At 37.1% G+C, this 14,731-nt stretch overlaps 1 protein-coding gene across 10 annotated transcripts in view; it reads left to right on the forward strand.

The window, feature by feature from the left end:
• The first annotated feature begins 2,041 nt into the window (after positions 1–2,041).
• atxn2 (ataxin 2) overlaps positions 2,042–14,731 on the forward strand; it is a 32,361-nt gene continuing 19,671 nt past the window's right edge. For 7 of the 10 annotated variants that reach the window (XM_079872282.1, XM_079872288.1, XM_079872284.1 and 4 more), the window contains exons 1-6: positions 2,042–2,555; positions 5,232–5,265; positions 5,493–5,552; positions 5,705–5,776; positions 5,910–6,060; positions 11,193–11,207. In XM_079872282.1, the coding sequence (XP_079728408.1) occupies positions 2,437–2,555; positions 5,232–5,265; positions 5,493–5,552; positions 5,705–5,776; positions 5,910–6,060; positions 11,193–11,207 (451 nt within the window). In that variant the 5' untranslated portion in view covers positions 2,042–2,436. Of the gene's footprint in view, positions 2,556–3,640; positions 3,685–5,231; positions 5,266–5,492; positions 5,553–5,704; positions 5,777–5,909; positions 6,061–11,192; positions 11,208–14,731 lie in introns of those variants that run through there. The other 3 variants (XM_079872285.1, XM_079872289.1, XM_079872290.1) reach the window with 2 other exon arrangements.

Consider the following 14,731-nt stretch of genomic DNA (forward strand, 5'->3'; position numbering starts at 1 on the left):
CTCTCTCTATTTTTTTTTCCTGTTTTTGAAAGTTGTGAAAACACTTCTGTGGAGTTTTTCTATTGATATTTGAGCAAATGGGAACACAAAAATATATATTTAATGTCGTCTCTCATTCACAGAGGTTTAATTAAATATGACGACTTCCACTTCTGAGAAACACGGAAATGTGAAAAAGGACTACTTGCAAGTCATAGTTCTCATGCAATATGGTGAGGAAGAAAGATCTTTCTAAAGATGAAAAGCATGAAATAGTGCAATGTTTTGCAAAAGGCATGAAAACAACTATAATTTGACAAAAAAATAATAGGTATTTGAAGCAAAAAAGTCTCTGCAGTCCCAAAAAAACTCATGCTGGCTGGCAGTTTTGCATAAAGTTGCATTTCAGCCACCCCTAACCAAAGCTCACAGAGAGAAACATTTACATTGGGTTTAGAAATACATTTTCAAACATTTTTATTGTAGTGGTGTTTTTGCAGCATGGGATAGTGCGTTGTCCTGCATGAAAATCCTTTTATTTCAGAAGGCACTCTCCTTCTTTTTATACCATAGAGAAAATGTAATAGACATATCTTGCAGAAGTCATTTTGACATCCTCGGGATCGGGAACCCTAAAGGGGCCTTCCATCTCACTTCCCAATATTCCAGCCCAAATCATCACCCGCTAGCTCTTCACTGACGTCGCAGTCTTGTTAGAATGGGGTGGCCATTCACCAACCATCCAGAAATCTATCTATCTAGACCAGAGGTCTTCAACCCTGCTCCTGGTGACCCACTGCCCTGCAGAGTTTAGTTCCAACCCTAATCAAACACACCTGAAGTTCTTCAGGATCTTGAAAACACACGGGCAGGTGTGCTGAAGTAGGTTAGAAATAAACTTTGCAGGACAATGGGTCTCCATGAGTAGGGTTGAAGATCCTTAACAAGCCTTTATCTTACCGAGTTCTTCTGTGCTCTAAATTACAAAGCTTTTGATAGTTTGATAATCTTTATTCAGTTTGCGCAAAATATTAGTTTATTTCATGCCTTTTGTAAGACACTACTGCACCATTTCATGCTTTTCATCTTTAGAGAGATCTTTCTTCCTCCCCATGAGAACTGTGACTTGCTTAATGTTGTGGAACAACCTCTTTAATTAGGTTTTCCAATTACTTAAGAAGACCTGGCAAACTATTTAATGAACCTGTCTGAGACTAAAATGGGGGGAAAAAAAAAATTCTTTAAAAAACTAAAATCTGAATGTTTATTGTGCTGAAATCTTACTGATATTTCACTTGCATAATAATTTGGATCACATGTAATCTTTAAATAGTTAATCAACTCTGGTTTCCCATATTTCTTGAAATGTCATGTTTATTATGAGTGTGCTTCTTGCCAATCAAATATCATTAATCAAAATTATTAGATTTTTCTATGGATCTGGTTTTTCACAAAATGTTGAAAAGTGAAGTGAATTTACCCAGATGCTGCCAACCAAGGAGGAATATAACCAGCTTGCAACATATGAGTGAATAAATATCTTTTAAAATAAATTTTCAAACCAGTAGGCCAACATGAAAATGGACCAATTTTTTATTCGGATAGGCCTCAATTGGGTTAAATGAGGATAATAATAATAAAACAAAATTGTTTTACTAACTGTCTGATTATGGATTAAAAGACATTTAAAATATAGATTAAAACAAATACTCAAACGAATAAAATGATAAGAATAACTGCATAGTGCTTAAGGAATTTAACAGTAGTAGGCTTAGGCTATATATTACATCAGTCACCTGGCCTATGGTGTCAAAGCGCAAACGCTCAAAGTGATCGGTGCATTTGCTGAAAGTAGTGCGCTCTACAGAAGAGAAGTGTTCCTCAAAACGAACATTCATTCATGTCCAATACTAACTAAATAACGCATCATGTTCCAAGCATATTTACAGTAATTACTGGGGATCATTTCTCGTCAGAACAAACAAAACCGACAAAAGGAGTACACACATTCCTGGAATTTGTATATACATATATATCCTTCCGCCACTTTTTGTGGTTTTTCAGACTGTTTAGGTCTATCGGTCAGTACTGAAGCCCCGCGTGAACTGTGTATATCACAGAGAATATCGCACTTAAAATAACAAACAAAAAAAGCGAAATTACTGGCTTGGTATTTTTGTTGACATCTAAAACATATGGATCGACCTCGCTTTGGTTTTAAAACGGACTAAATCGTCTCTGTTTAGGAGGGGAAAAAATCAGCAGAGCTAGCTGAAGTAGCAGGCAGCATTAGTGGATACTTGAATAACTGGAGGAGTAGCTTTACACGTTGGCTGTCACTAGATCAACTGTCAGCTAACACGTCAAATAGCATATTCCGCACTCGTGCGCGGTGTAAACGTTTTTTTTTTCAAACAGTCAGAAAACTCTGCTCAAGCTGTCGTTTATGGGATCACCATGTCCATGAAGCCGCAGGCCGGTGGTAATCGCAAACCCGGCGGAAGCAACAGCGGAGCCGCTGCGGCCTCCGGGACCGGGGGAGCAGGAGGAGGCGTCGGACGCCAGAACATAGGCAGGTGGGTTCCGAATCTGCAACATAACGGGGGTTTAATCTGGAGGACGGATGAGCGCGAACCTACTGGGGGATGCGGCATGCCCGCACTTGTGTCGTAGTTTAAAAACGCAGGTTGTGAATTTGCAGTGGTCTGGATTGAGCGCAAGTAGGCCGATATAGGCCAAGTTCTCAGGACAGGGATTCGTTCACACGTTAATGGTCACAAACCCATCGCGGTTATAAAATATCTGCTGATAGCGGACAATACGTTCGTGAATATTTGAGAGGGGCGTGTTGTCTGCTGTGGTAATGAATAGGTTCAGGATGAATTGCCTTTTTGCCGGGGAAAAATGGCTGTGCCAGCTTTTGCCCACAAGACAGATGCAATTATATAGTTTTGGAATGTAACGTTATTCTAATGTGATTTATCGATTTTGACATTTGAATAACGTTCAAAGAAATGCTTTAAGAGTCCTAAAATTAAAATAGCAGCAGCAGCAGCGATACAATTCAAAGTAACGTAACGTAGTGTTGTTCGCCAGCTAACTAGCCAACATTTATTTGGTTATACTGTTTGTAATCTATTGCTTTTATCCGCATGACAGTCAAGTTTTTTGATATATATATATATTTTTTTAGAAATTGCTCAACATAAAATCAAGAGGTCCTTAACAGCCTGCAATTACATTATTTCTACACCGTTTTATCATTTCCCCTTTAATTTGTGCCAATCCCAATAAAATTGGTGGCTACGGATACCTTATCTTTTTACTTGTATTATTCATCTTATCTGTCTAACGACAAAGTTCTGTCAGGTCTGCTTTTTAAACCGTTCTGAGGGCCTGTGAATCGACGTTATGGGAATTCATCCTCCCATATGAGAAGTCACATGTTAGCTCTCTGTGTCACTATTGAGAATGACATTAACCCAGTTTCCGTTCTAGTTTTCTTGCATTTGGTTTACTTGAGAACACCAGGGCAGAATTGCGTCTTTCCTGTTACTAATGATTTGGGAAACGAACGTTTTGGGACTATTTGTCAGACGGGTGTATTTCCGATGAGTGGCGGCACTAGAGGGGAAAGTCAGATCTCAACCTTGACGTTTCCAAGAGGTTGCATGTATAAGTCCGTCCTTGCTAGATGACATCTTTGTAAGTATGTTACTTAGAGCGTGCTGTGTTACACGAAACATATTGTTACGGTTTTTATTTGGCTGTAAATGTATTTGGAAACGTGTATTCCTACAGCTAAGAGGCACAGAGGCCTTTATTGGCATCACAAAGTCGCGCTGGTGCATAGTGAAAAATGTCATTCTTGTTTACACGGAACAACAGAGCATTATGACTTGTAGAAATTGTGGGAATCGTGAGTGGTGCAGTGAAGCCTACACCGCCTGTAATGCAGCATTTGATTTGTAGTCTGGCTGCTGAAAAAGGAGGACTGTCATTCACAGCCTTTATTCTCAAATTTATTTTAATGGACTGGAAGCACTTGATAGTTTGTATTCAGATCATGCTCCCTGAACTCATTCCTGCTGCATATTAGAGACCTCATTGGTATTTCATCCTAAATGTGTAGATGAACACTTTATAATTTAGGACCTCTCATACTTGCACGTTTGTGGTATGATGCCGTCAGTGGATACGAATCACGCCCTCTCTGTGAAATGCTGATTTTTCCCTAAGCCTGTTTGGGAACTTCACAAGCACTTTTTTGACTTGAACTAAATATGAACTATTGAAATCAATTTCAGTAGTTCATGTTTAATGTGAAAGTTTCATTCTTACATCTACTATATCTATAATACAAGATGTTGTTAGTTTTAATTAATTTTGAAGCATAAATGTAGTCCCCAGAAGTAAAAAGCTAAAGGTAGGCTATAAACGAACTACACCACGGTCCCACGACTTCAACGTCACCATCACTAAGCTTCAGACTACTCTTTCAGTTTTTATCTAAAAAACATTTTCCCTCAAAGTTTGAGTTAGAATAGTTTATAAGAGCACAATTGTAAGCATAACGAGGCTGTAAGTGAACTGAGTTTACCTGTTAAGCATGATGATGCTTAATGTCCTTGACAGCCTCATTTAGCTACTTGTTAGCAACCGCCTTTTTAAAGGCATGTAACAGCTTAAAAAAATCACGAGTGGGGTAATACTGATCTATTTTATGTTGTATAATAAAACGTCAATAATCAGAAAAAAGATCTGCACACGAAAATTGGCCGAAAAGCTCACAGGATTTTGTTGTCCTGAAGCCACAAATAAAGTGCAAAAGTGCAAAAAATTAGACAAAAGAGAAAGTTCCGCCACTGGTTGGCAACGAACACTCCGTATGATTTCAAAAATAACACATTCCAGCGCCAGATCGCCACTGGATATGTTTAATTTGCATTAGGTATATCCGTGCAGATGTTTCAAAAAAGGAGTGCAGCAAAAAGTGGTGGGGAAACTCGCAAATGATGCCTTTGCTCCCTTGTCATTGTAGCTCTGAATGTATACCAGTACATGTGCAATCGATAGCACCTCCGGTATTACATGAATTCTTGTTCCTAGGAGTGTGTAACTTAACTTTTTTTTTTTTTTTTGGCTCTGAAAACTGTATACAGCATGTCAAACATTTCCTTGTTTCCATTTGATTATAGTTGTTATCTATCTATCAAGCTTATCAGTTATGTTGTTTTCTTTCTTCCCTACAGAGGACGCAACAATGCCAAAGGACCTTCCACTGCAGTGAGTTGTAACTTTTCTTTCAGTTTCTTTCACTTATTCATAGCATTGATTTTCTAAATCGACAAAAATGTCTAAATCGAGCTAAAATTTGCTCCGCAAGCATTGAAAAGTCCTCAGTTGAACTCAATATCAGAACATTGAATACTGCTCAGACAATTATGTTAGAGGACCAGAACTGTAATACAATTTAAATATAAGTATTGTCTATGTCTCCTTACCTCTTTAAGGTGGCATTCAGTGGAGTTTATGCAAACATGAGGATGGTTCATGTTTTGACCTCAGTTGTGGTGAGTTCAAATGCAGTTATTTGTAAAGTTATAAAAATGCTTGTTTGTGCAGCTGTTATAATTTATTCTGTTTTTTATTTTATCAGCCTCTTTACCAAAATTAAACCAATTCATTCATACTGAAATTTGTTTTGTGCTTCACCACTCAACAGGGAAACAAATGTGAACTTAAGGTTAAAAATGGCCTGATCTACGAAGGAGTTTTTAAAACCTACGGCCCAGAGGTGAGGAGGAGACTTTCTATGGCTCTAAACTCAAGTCTTTAAATCACTTGTGTAGCAATTTTTTTTACTGTACTTTTATGCACATTTGGTATTTGTCTCTCTTTTTAAATTGTGTTGGTCTCTTCATCTATAGTGTGATATTGTCCTGGATGCTGCACACAGGAAGAGTGTTGAACCTAATGTGGGCCCTCGCCGTGAGGATATTGTGGAGAGTATCATCTTCAAATCCTCAGATGTAGTGGTAGTTCATTTCAAAGATGTGGACCTCAACTATGCCAAGAAAGGTGAGAACTGTGTCAAATTAATGCTTGTCCCTGCTTCTTTAGTGGTTACTTTACAGGTAAAAGTTCAAGTCAAGACTCAAGATGTTATTTACTACTAAAACTAGAGCCATCCATTGTGTTTTCTGCAGAAGGAGTGCGTGGCTACGGTTACATGCACAACTTTTGTTTCAATCGGCCTGAATTCATTCTGATTGATAAATCCAAACGTAGTGTTTTCATGAACGCTAAACGTGATCGGGTTGATGTGCACGCTTATATGTATATTTTTTTACATGCGCACACTGCACGAATATACAGAGTTTTCTGCTGTTTGCGCATAATAACCATTCTCCTACATTGGTTCTTTATTTGTTTTAAACTGCAGACTTAATATTTATCCATTTCTGGTCATAATTGGATACAATGAGCATATGAACCGTTGTTCCGTGCTGCTTATATTTATAACGATTTAAAAATGAAACTATGTTTTTCATGTTGGTTTTACTATTTTGCAAATTCAAATTAATGTCCCTATTTTACAAACAGAGCCTTAGGTAAAATAAAAAAGTATGGCAGACATTTAGGCCAAAGTGGCGAAGATAAAAATCTTTGTCATTATTTTCTTTGTTATTAAGAATTAAGAACAAAGATACACATTACATATACACAACTTAATATACAAATGAAATAAACAGTGCTTTATTTTTTTTCTGTATTTAGCATTGAAGAAAGTAATTAAATAAAACACAACATAGACTTCACTGTATAAATTATACATTGATTCTTATTAAAGCTACTATTAAAGTTCTCATTCAAGAGCAGTGAGTGATTTCTTCTTTGTGTTTTGTTGTTTTATTAAAGGTACACTGTGTAGTTTTTTAAAGTATTTTATTAGGTAAAATCAATGTCTTTATTCATAAATATGTCCTCATTGGTGTACAATTATCTGACTTATCCTCGCAAGCGAAGAATTTCTTATCTTTATTTACATTGGACTGGTAAGTCCAAGGAGGCTTCCATGTCGTTCCGCCATTTTGAAAAACTATAATAGCAGAGAGGGACAAAAAGCACTAGCCTACCTCAACTCGTTTTCGTTCAGTGCCAGAAACCACGTGACTGAAACCAGCTGAACGGACAAGGAGATCAGTGAGAGGCGCTTGTCACTGCCCCGGCAAATTTGAAATGCTGCACTGCATGGTACTTCATAATGCAGGATCATACTTATGCCGAGCCACCGGAGAAGGAATCCTCGTCGCCAAAAAAGCGAAATAACAAACCTCATCACCTGAAAGAAAACTCGATGAAGTGCTATTGGAAGACATGTTGTCATAGCTTCTTGGTACATAATGGCTACCGTAGTTGCAACACGCATTTGAAAAAGCGAGGCGCTAGAGAGCACTATTCGTTTGAATGCAAAATACAATTTCACCGCTAGATGGGTACCGCTAGATTCCTACACAGTGTACCTTTAACATTAAAGGGATAGTTCTCCCAAAAATTTAAATTGTCATCATTTACTCTCTCAAGTTGTTTTAAACCCGTATAAGTTTCTTTCTTCTGTTGAAAATAAAAGTTATTTGGAAGAATGTGGGTAACCAAACAGTTGATGTACCCCAGTTACTTCCATAGTATTTTTCTTTCCTACTATGGAAGTCAATGGGGACAGTATTCCCATTCCCATAACGTCGATTCACAGGCCCTCAGAACGGTTTAAAAAGCAGACCTGACAGAACTTTGTCGTTTGACAGTATTAGCGCAATAAGACTCGAAAGATAACTTAGTCCAGTAACCAGGCACTGTTAGCCAGGCTTTTAGTGCGTGTGCTACGCGTACTCACTCAGAAAAGCGCATGTTAGAACAGCTAATCAGCATGCGAATGAAATGTTTAACCAGCAAGGCTTCAAAGCACATGCAAATAATGAACTTTTGTGAACTGCAGTGTCCCGTTCCTCTGCGTTAACATTTGATGTGAATATACGTCGCGTTGTTCAGTATGTTGAGACGAAGGCGCCAGAACTGCAACTGATTGAATGCACGATACTACGATATTTCTTCAAAAGCAGATCGTGGAGACATTTTAATCGTCCACGATCAAAAATCGTTGCGATATCGCACACTCATACATGCGCAGTCCTTTCAGTTTCAGTTTTCAATCCGATCAAGTGTTTACATGTTCTCTTGATCGGATTAGAAAAGGAATAAACCACCACTTTCAATCCGATCGAAATTTCATTCGGATCGAGCTCAATCCGATCGATTAAGGTGTTCACATAAAGGCTTTCCAGTCCGATTGAGCTGTCAATCCGATAACTAACGGATTATTTGGTTGCATGTAAACGTAGCCAGTAGCTGCGTTTACATGGACACTTATAACGTTAATCGGATTGACGGCTCATTCGGACTAAAAAACCTTCATGTAAACACCTTAATCGATCGGATTGAGCTCGAATGAAATTTCGATCAGATTGAAAGGGGTGGTTTATTCCTTTTCTAATCCGATCAAGAGAACATGTAAACACTTGATCGGATTGAAAACCGAAACTGAAAGGACTGCGCATGTGCAATGACGTTAAATAGCGTAACGACGTATGACGCGCGGAACGAGCTGTTCTGTTCCTGTTGAATAAAGTGTCATATAAAGAAGTGCCCTGTCATTCTAAAGTTCTCATTTCACTCAGCGTCTGTGAAGTGAAGCAGGACAACGTCCCACCAGTCCTTGATTTGGATTCTCGTCCACAGACGAGGTTTTGGCCGCGGGGAGGGACATTTTTACTGCGTGATAAATATAAGCAGCACGGCAAAACGGTTAATAATGCTCATTGTCTCCAAATCATGACCAGAGACGGATTAATTTTACATCTGCTGTTTAAGACAAGTAAAGAACCAATAGAGGAGAATAGTTATGCGCGAACAGCGGGAAACTCTGTATATTTGTGCACCATGAATTTTATTAGCCAAGTTCTCATGGTTGACAAAATTCAGTTCAGTTCTAGTTCAGTGGCATCGTTCAGTTTTACATATTTATTTAGTTAAACATAATCTATCATGAGCATTATGAATATTCAGACAGATTGTCTCATGATTGGCTGCTTGTATTTTTAATTTTATTTTTAGACACTTCAGGTTAGGTTAGTTGTTAAAATTGAGTTACAGACTGTCACTGATGAGAGGGTGTAGTGTTGCTATTTGTGTGTTTTAAAGCATGAGCCAATTCAGTCTAATATCCAATGAAACGGTTTATAGGGGTGCAACGGTTCAAATTACTCACAGTTCGGGTTGTATCACGGTTTTAGGGTCACGGTTTCGGTACCTTTCTGTATGTGCTATGTTCGGGGTAAAAAGGACTACTGCCAAATAACAATAAAGAAAATAAGAACAAATAATCTAACTACAAGCAACATCACAAATAAATGCAATACAGCAAAGATACAAATAAAATAAACAGTGCTTTTCAGGTTTCTCATGTAGCTTTCACATTAGTTTTCATGTACAGAAATTGTAAAATAACATTGTATATATGACTGTATAAATTAAAGATTAATCCTTATTAAAGTTACTAAAGCTATTGAGTTAAGAGCAGTGAGTGATTTCCTTGTCTTTTGTTGTTTGATTAACATTAAAAACACAGACAGTAGGAATATTCTGTATCTGCGTCTGTATCACTTTAATATATAATGGATCCGGTACACACTGATAATGATGCATATGCCATTATCTGTGATGACGGCATAAATGACTGGTCATATTCGAGCATACGGCACTCGCATTGAACAAAGAGTGACTGTTTTGTCCATGTATTTTATTTTATTTTATTTTTATCATTGCTGTTGTAATGTATTATTGGGAACCCAGAATGTGTATCAATCGACAGAAACATGCATTAGCTGAACTTTCTCTGTCTGTTTTACACGTTGTTATTTTCAATAAACCATATTATAGATGCGTCATCAGATTTAAGATGAACCGCGGTGCAAGTGCGTGCCGAACTGTGGGTAGAGAACGGTACGGTTAGATTTTTTTCACCAAGAACTGTTACACCCCTAGTTTACCTATGCCTGTATTTGCAATTCAGTTTTTTCCCCCAGATCTGATTTTGTTACACATGTGTAAACAAACATATTGAATCAGATATTAGATACTCGCATTGGACTTTTTTGGTTCTAAATCTGATACATATTCATTATTTTGTCATCATATCCATTTCCCCTTATTTCTCAATTTTAAGTGATTAATATCTACTGTAAGTGAATATTGTTATATTCACTTACAGTAGATATTAATCACTGTAAGTGAATATTGTTATATTTGTAAATGTCCAAACAAAGTAATTCTGCAGTGAAAAGATGTCTAGCCATCAGACACATTATTACAGAGGAGTTTTTTTATTTAAACGTTAGAAAATGAACATAAATCAGTACACAAATAAATGAATTCCCCATAAATCTCTCATTGACTAATATAAGTTTTGTGATATACTTTAAGCTGGTTTTGAATGTACATAATTGTACATCATGTAAAAAAACCATGAATGAGTATTATTTCAGGAAATGACTGTGCAGAAAGAATAAGATCATCTTAGCTTATTCATAATGACCATATATACAGGGATATACCAGAACAATCAACTTAATCTGTGATGTGGTCAGTGTTACACAATCAGATCTGTGAGCCTTGCAGTGTAAATGCAGACCACCAGAAACATCATAATGGACCGTGCCTGCAGTAGACCTGCCATTATGTTTTGTTTACAGAGTTCGAAATGTGTTGTAATGAGATGGGATGACATTTTGATGGATCAAAGACACAGCAAACCACTCGTTATAAAATATGTATAATGCTGCTGCTACATACTGCTTTCAGCAATACAAAACACACTTATGAAATTATCATTCCAGACATACTTGACATATTGGATATAGAACAACCTCATAAGGCATGAAATCAATTGTTTTTATCCTTTTGGTGACACCAGCATTTGCAGTTTGCATTGAAGTGTGTATATTTAATGCCTCCACTGCTCCTTTCAGTCAATCCAATCCCTTTCAACCTGTCTCTTTCACTGTAGCTGCTGAAATGCATTAGTTGAATCTATTCAATGTCTTTCACAAACTGACACCTTCTTTATTCTGTCTTTTTCTCTTAAATGGGCGTAGTCTCATCAGATGCAGGTAATACAACTCATCCATTTCTTTTACCAGTGTATTTTTATGCAAAAAAATGTATGCTTTTTTTAGTTGCTTGTGGCATTCTTTGAGTAGGTGAATAGTGCAAAAGTTGCTGGCATTTTGACACCGAAATGCTTTTATTTGTTGTTATAATCTTGCTTGATCAGGGATCATGCTGGGTCAAACTAGAAATTAGTTTACTAAGTAATAACACCCCTATTTTAAGTACCTAAAAGGCACATTTAACAGATCAATTAGAGGTAGCTTTTACAGAAGGTTTGTGTTCTACAATACTTCACCTCAGTAAGCATTAGGAAAATTGTGCAATGTTATAATAACATAAGCTACTAGATTTCGATTTTGAATCGCGTGAAGATAAAATATCATTCACCATACCAAAAAGCCAAACAAGCAACAGACAAGTGCTGAACCCCCTCAAAGCTGGCTGCAAGTAGCTACTGTAACATTTTGACTGTCATTGCATCATGAACCTGATGATGTCATATTAGAGGCTTGTTTCATTTCATGAGCACCACAGTATTGCTTTATCTGAATAAATCTTGGTGTGAGATCATAATTCTTCAGGTTGTGATTTAGTTTTGATCATTAACAAAGTTAAATTCAATGCAAGGCCAGTTTAACAGCTATAAGCAAAAGCAAATCATGCTGGCATGAAAACTACTTTATCAATTATTTGAAACTACAGATTGAAATGGGTCTGTGTATGTTTTAATCATTTTATTTCCTTTCTGGAATGGAATAGTGAGAAATGAAAAGACTGCTTGTCTATTAGTTTTTGTTTTGTTTACTTTAACAAACGGAAAATTAGATTTAGACTCAATTTCTCATTTTTCTTTTGGTTTACAAATTGGCTTTGAGATTTTATTTGCATATGTGGGTGGCGCTGAAAGCCCCTTAAATCTGATTGGTCAAACCGGGTTGTCTTCAGTATGGCCTTAATTCTGTCATTTGAAATAAGTCTCACTGCCAAATGCCATTTTAATAAGCATTTGTCACCACACGAACCACCACTCGTTGACATTTGAAACAGATATAAGTTGCTCGGCATATAATAAAGGGCAGCTTTGCCTCTAATTTAGGACACTTGAATAGTCACAAGCAATACAGTATGCTGACACAGAGTTTGGTGTATTATTTTTTATTTCTATATTTAAAAGCAACATAAATCATACAGCTTGTAAATCATACTAACTGATGTTTTCTGTTGTTGTTGTAGGGTAAAGGATAGAATATACAGTTTGTACAGTAAAAAATCAGTCTTTGGAAACCCCCATAAAACGTGTGTGTGTGACACACCTGAATAAATAATTGTGAAAAATAGATAGAAATAAAGTAAAAAAGTATGATTTTTAGCATTGTGTACTCAGTTTACATGAAAAGAATGAGATAATTGAAAAATAATTGAATCTGTGAACATGTAGGCCACTTAATATACGACAAAATTAGCATGGTTGGAGAGTAACTGTATTATAGGGCTTAAATCGATACACAAATATGAATTATGAATAGGAACTGTAGTTAAAGTTGAATACATTTGGCTAGAAGGCTAGAATACCTTGTAAATGGTTGGTTATAGAAAAAAACCCTGTTAATTGATTTTGTATTAAAAATACAATCCAATAAAAATAGCAATTATATGAATTGTGGTCTGAGGAGTGTTTCTGCAGTGGTTCAAATCAAAATCAGTGAAAACAAATAATCCAAAATTAATTCAATCATATTGCTTTGTGTCATTTAACCAAATGCAGTAACCTACAAACTATATTGAACAGATTCGATCATATGTAGAATATAATTTAAAACCAACCCTCTTAACACTGTAAATTAAGAAAACAGCACTTTTTAAAGTTATTATTACATGCTTAATTGGTTGATGTTCATCTGAGGCTTGTTAATTTATTTCAAGGTATTGTTTATTCCCACTGCTTTATGCATTTAATGTTTGTCCAGCAAAGCCCTGGTTTGTATTTTCTAACTACTAAAGTACTTTCGGTAACACTTTAGTTTAGGGTCCAATTCTCACTATTAACTAGTTGCTTATTAGCCTGCATATTACTAGAATATTGACTTTATGAGTTCTTATAAAGCAGAAATGAATGCCTTATTCTGTATGATTATATCCTACATTCCTTAATCCTACCCAATAAATAAACTTAACAACTACCTTACAAACTATTAACAAGCAGTAATTAGGAGTTTGAGACAAAAGTCATAATTAATAGTTAGTTAATAGTGAGAATTGGACCCTAAACTAAAGTATGACCATACTTTCTTACTCTTTTTTATTTTATTTTATTTGTCATGAGCTCTATATTTAAAGATGTACTAGGTATTGATAAATTACATTAAATTATTGTGAAGAGCCTATGTCATGGGTGTCCTGCTCCTGTGCTGCGTTCCAGTCCACTTTTAGACATGCACTTGCGAACTTCCCTAAGCACTTCCCCTCGGGGGAATCCCTGCCGCCATTTTGAAGTGCGTTCCACTTCGTGAAGTGGACGAGGGAAGTTTATATGGACAGACCCTCGTTCCCTCGATTTTGACCGAGGGAGCGAGTCTGCTTCAAATGTACACTTAAGGCACCTATATGTCCCACAATGCAATACGATTGTGACGTCACCGCATATCTCGTCTAATCACCACCACACAGACAAATCTATGATATATTAATTATATATTTTTTAATTTAAAACAACCCAAACACACCTATAAACATTTGGATGCTGCATTAAACAAATTCTTAAAGGGAAAAAAATGTAAATAATAAATCAACTCCACAGCTGATTCCAAGTGATGAAGGGCTTAGGACGTTCCAGTTCAGCCCATTGCAGTTTCCGCCAGTAGTGGGCACTCGCAATGACGTACATCCGAGTGAACGAGACGAAGGGAAGTTAGCGAGTGAAGGGCATGACAATTTTGGACTGGAACGCTAGCCTGGCTAACGTCAGACCAAGTCTCATTTGAGACTTGGTCTGGGAACCACGTGTTCATTTTCTCGTATTTGAGGCGTGGTTTACGAATGCCCAGAGCCGTTTATTGGGCGCTATGAATGTCTATCAAATGCGCCTGTATGAAGCTCATAGCCAATCGCTTCAATTATACCAGATGACGTATGTAGAGTGACAGAAATTCGACGAGGAAAAAGACGATGGGTCAAAGATTTATTTGTACACGATGGCGTTTAGCGAATATTACCGTTTGTGCAAGATAAACATGAGGGTAGAAGGTAACGTCGAGTCTGATGCCATGTTGGATCCATAGATATAAACAAACTGCTTCGGTGTCGGCATCGTCTTGCTGCTCCCTCCCCGTTCTGTGATTGGTTCCCTTTTTCAGGGGAAAATTTGGTCCATGGTGTCCAGACTGCCTAGCAGCGTGAATAAAATCGCGCTGCGAGCAAGGCAGTATGGGGAAACCCAGGCTACTGGAACGCAGCACTGGAGGGTCAATAATATCCTGCAAAGTTTTGCTCCAACCCTATAAACACACCTGAACCAGCTTAGCAA

This window comes from Squalius cephalus (genome assembly GCF_949319135.1).
Source record: "Squalius cephalus genome assembly, chromosome: 5".
NCBI lineage: Eukaryota > Metazoa > Chordata > Actinopteri > Cypriniformes > Leuciscidae > Squalius > Squalius cephalus.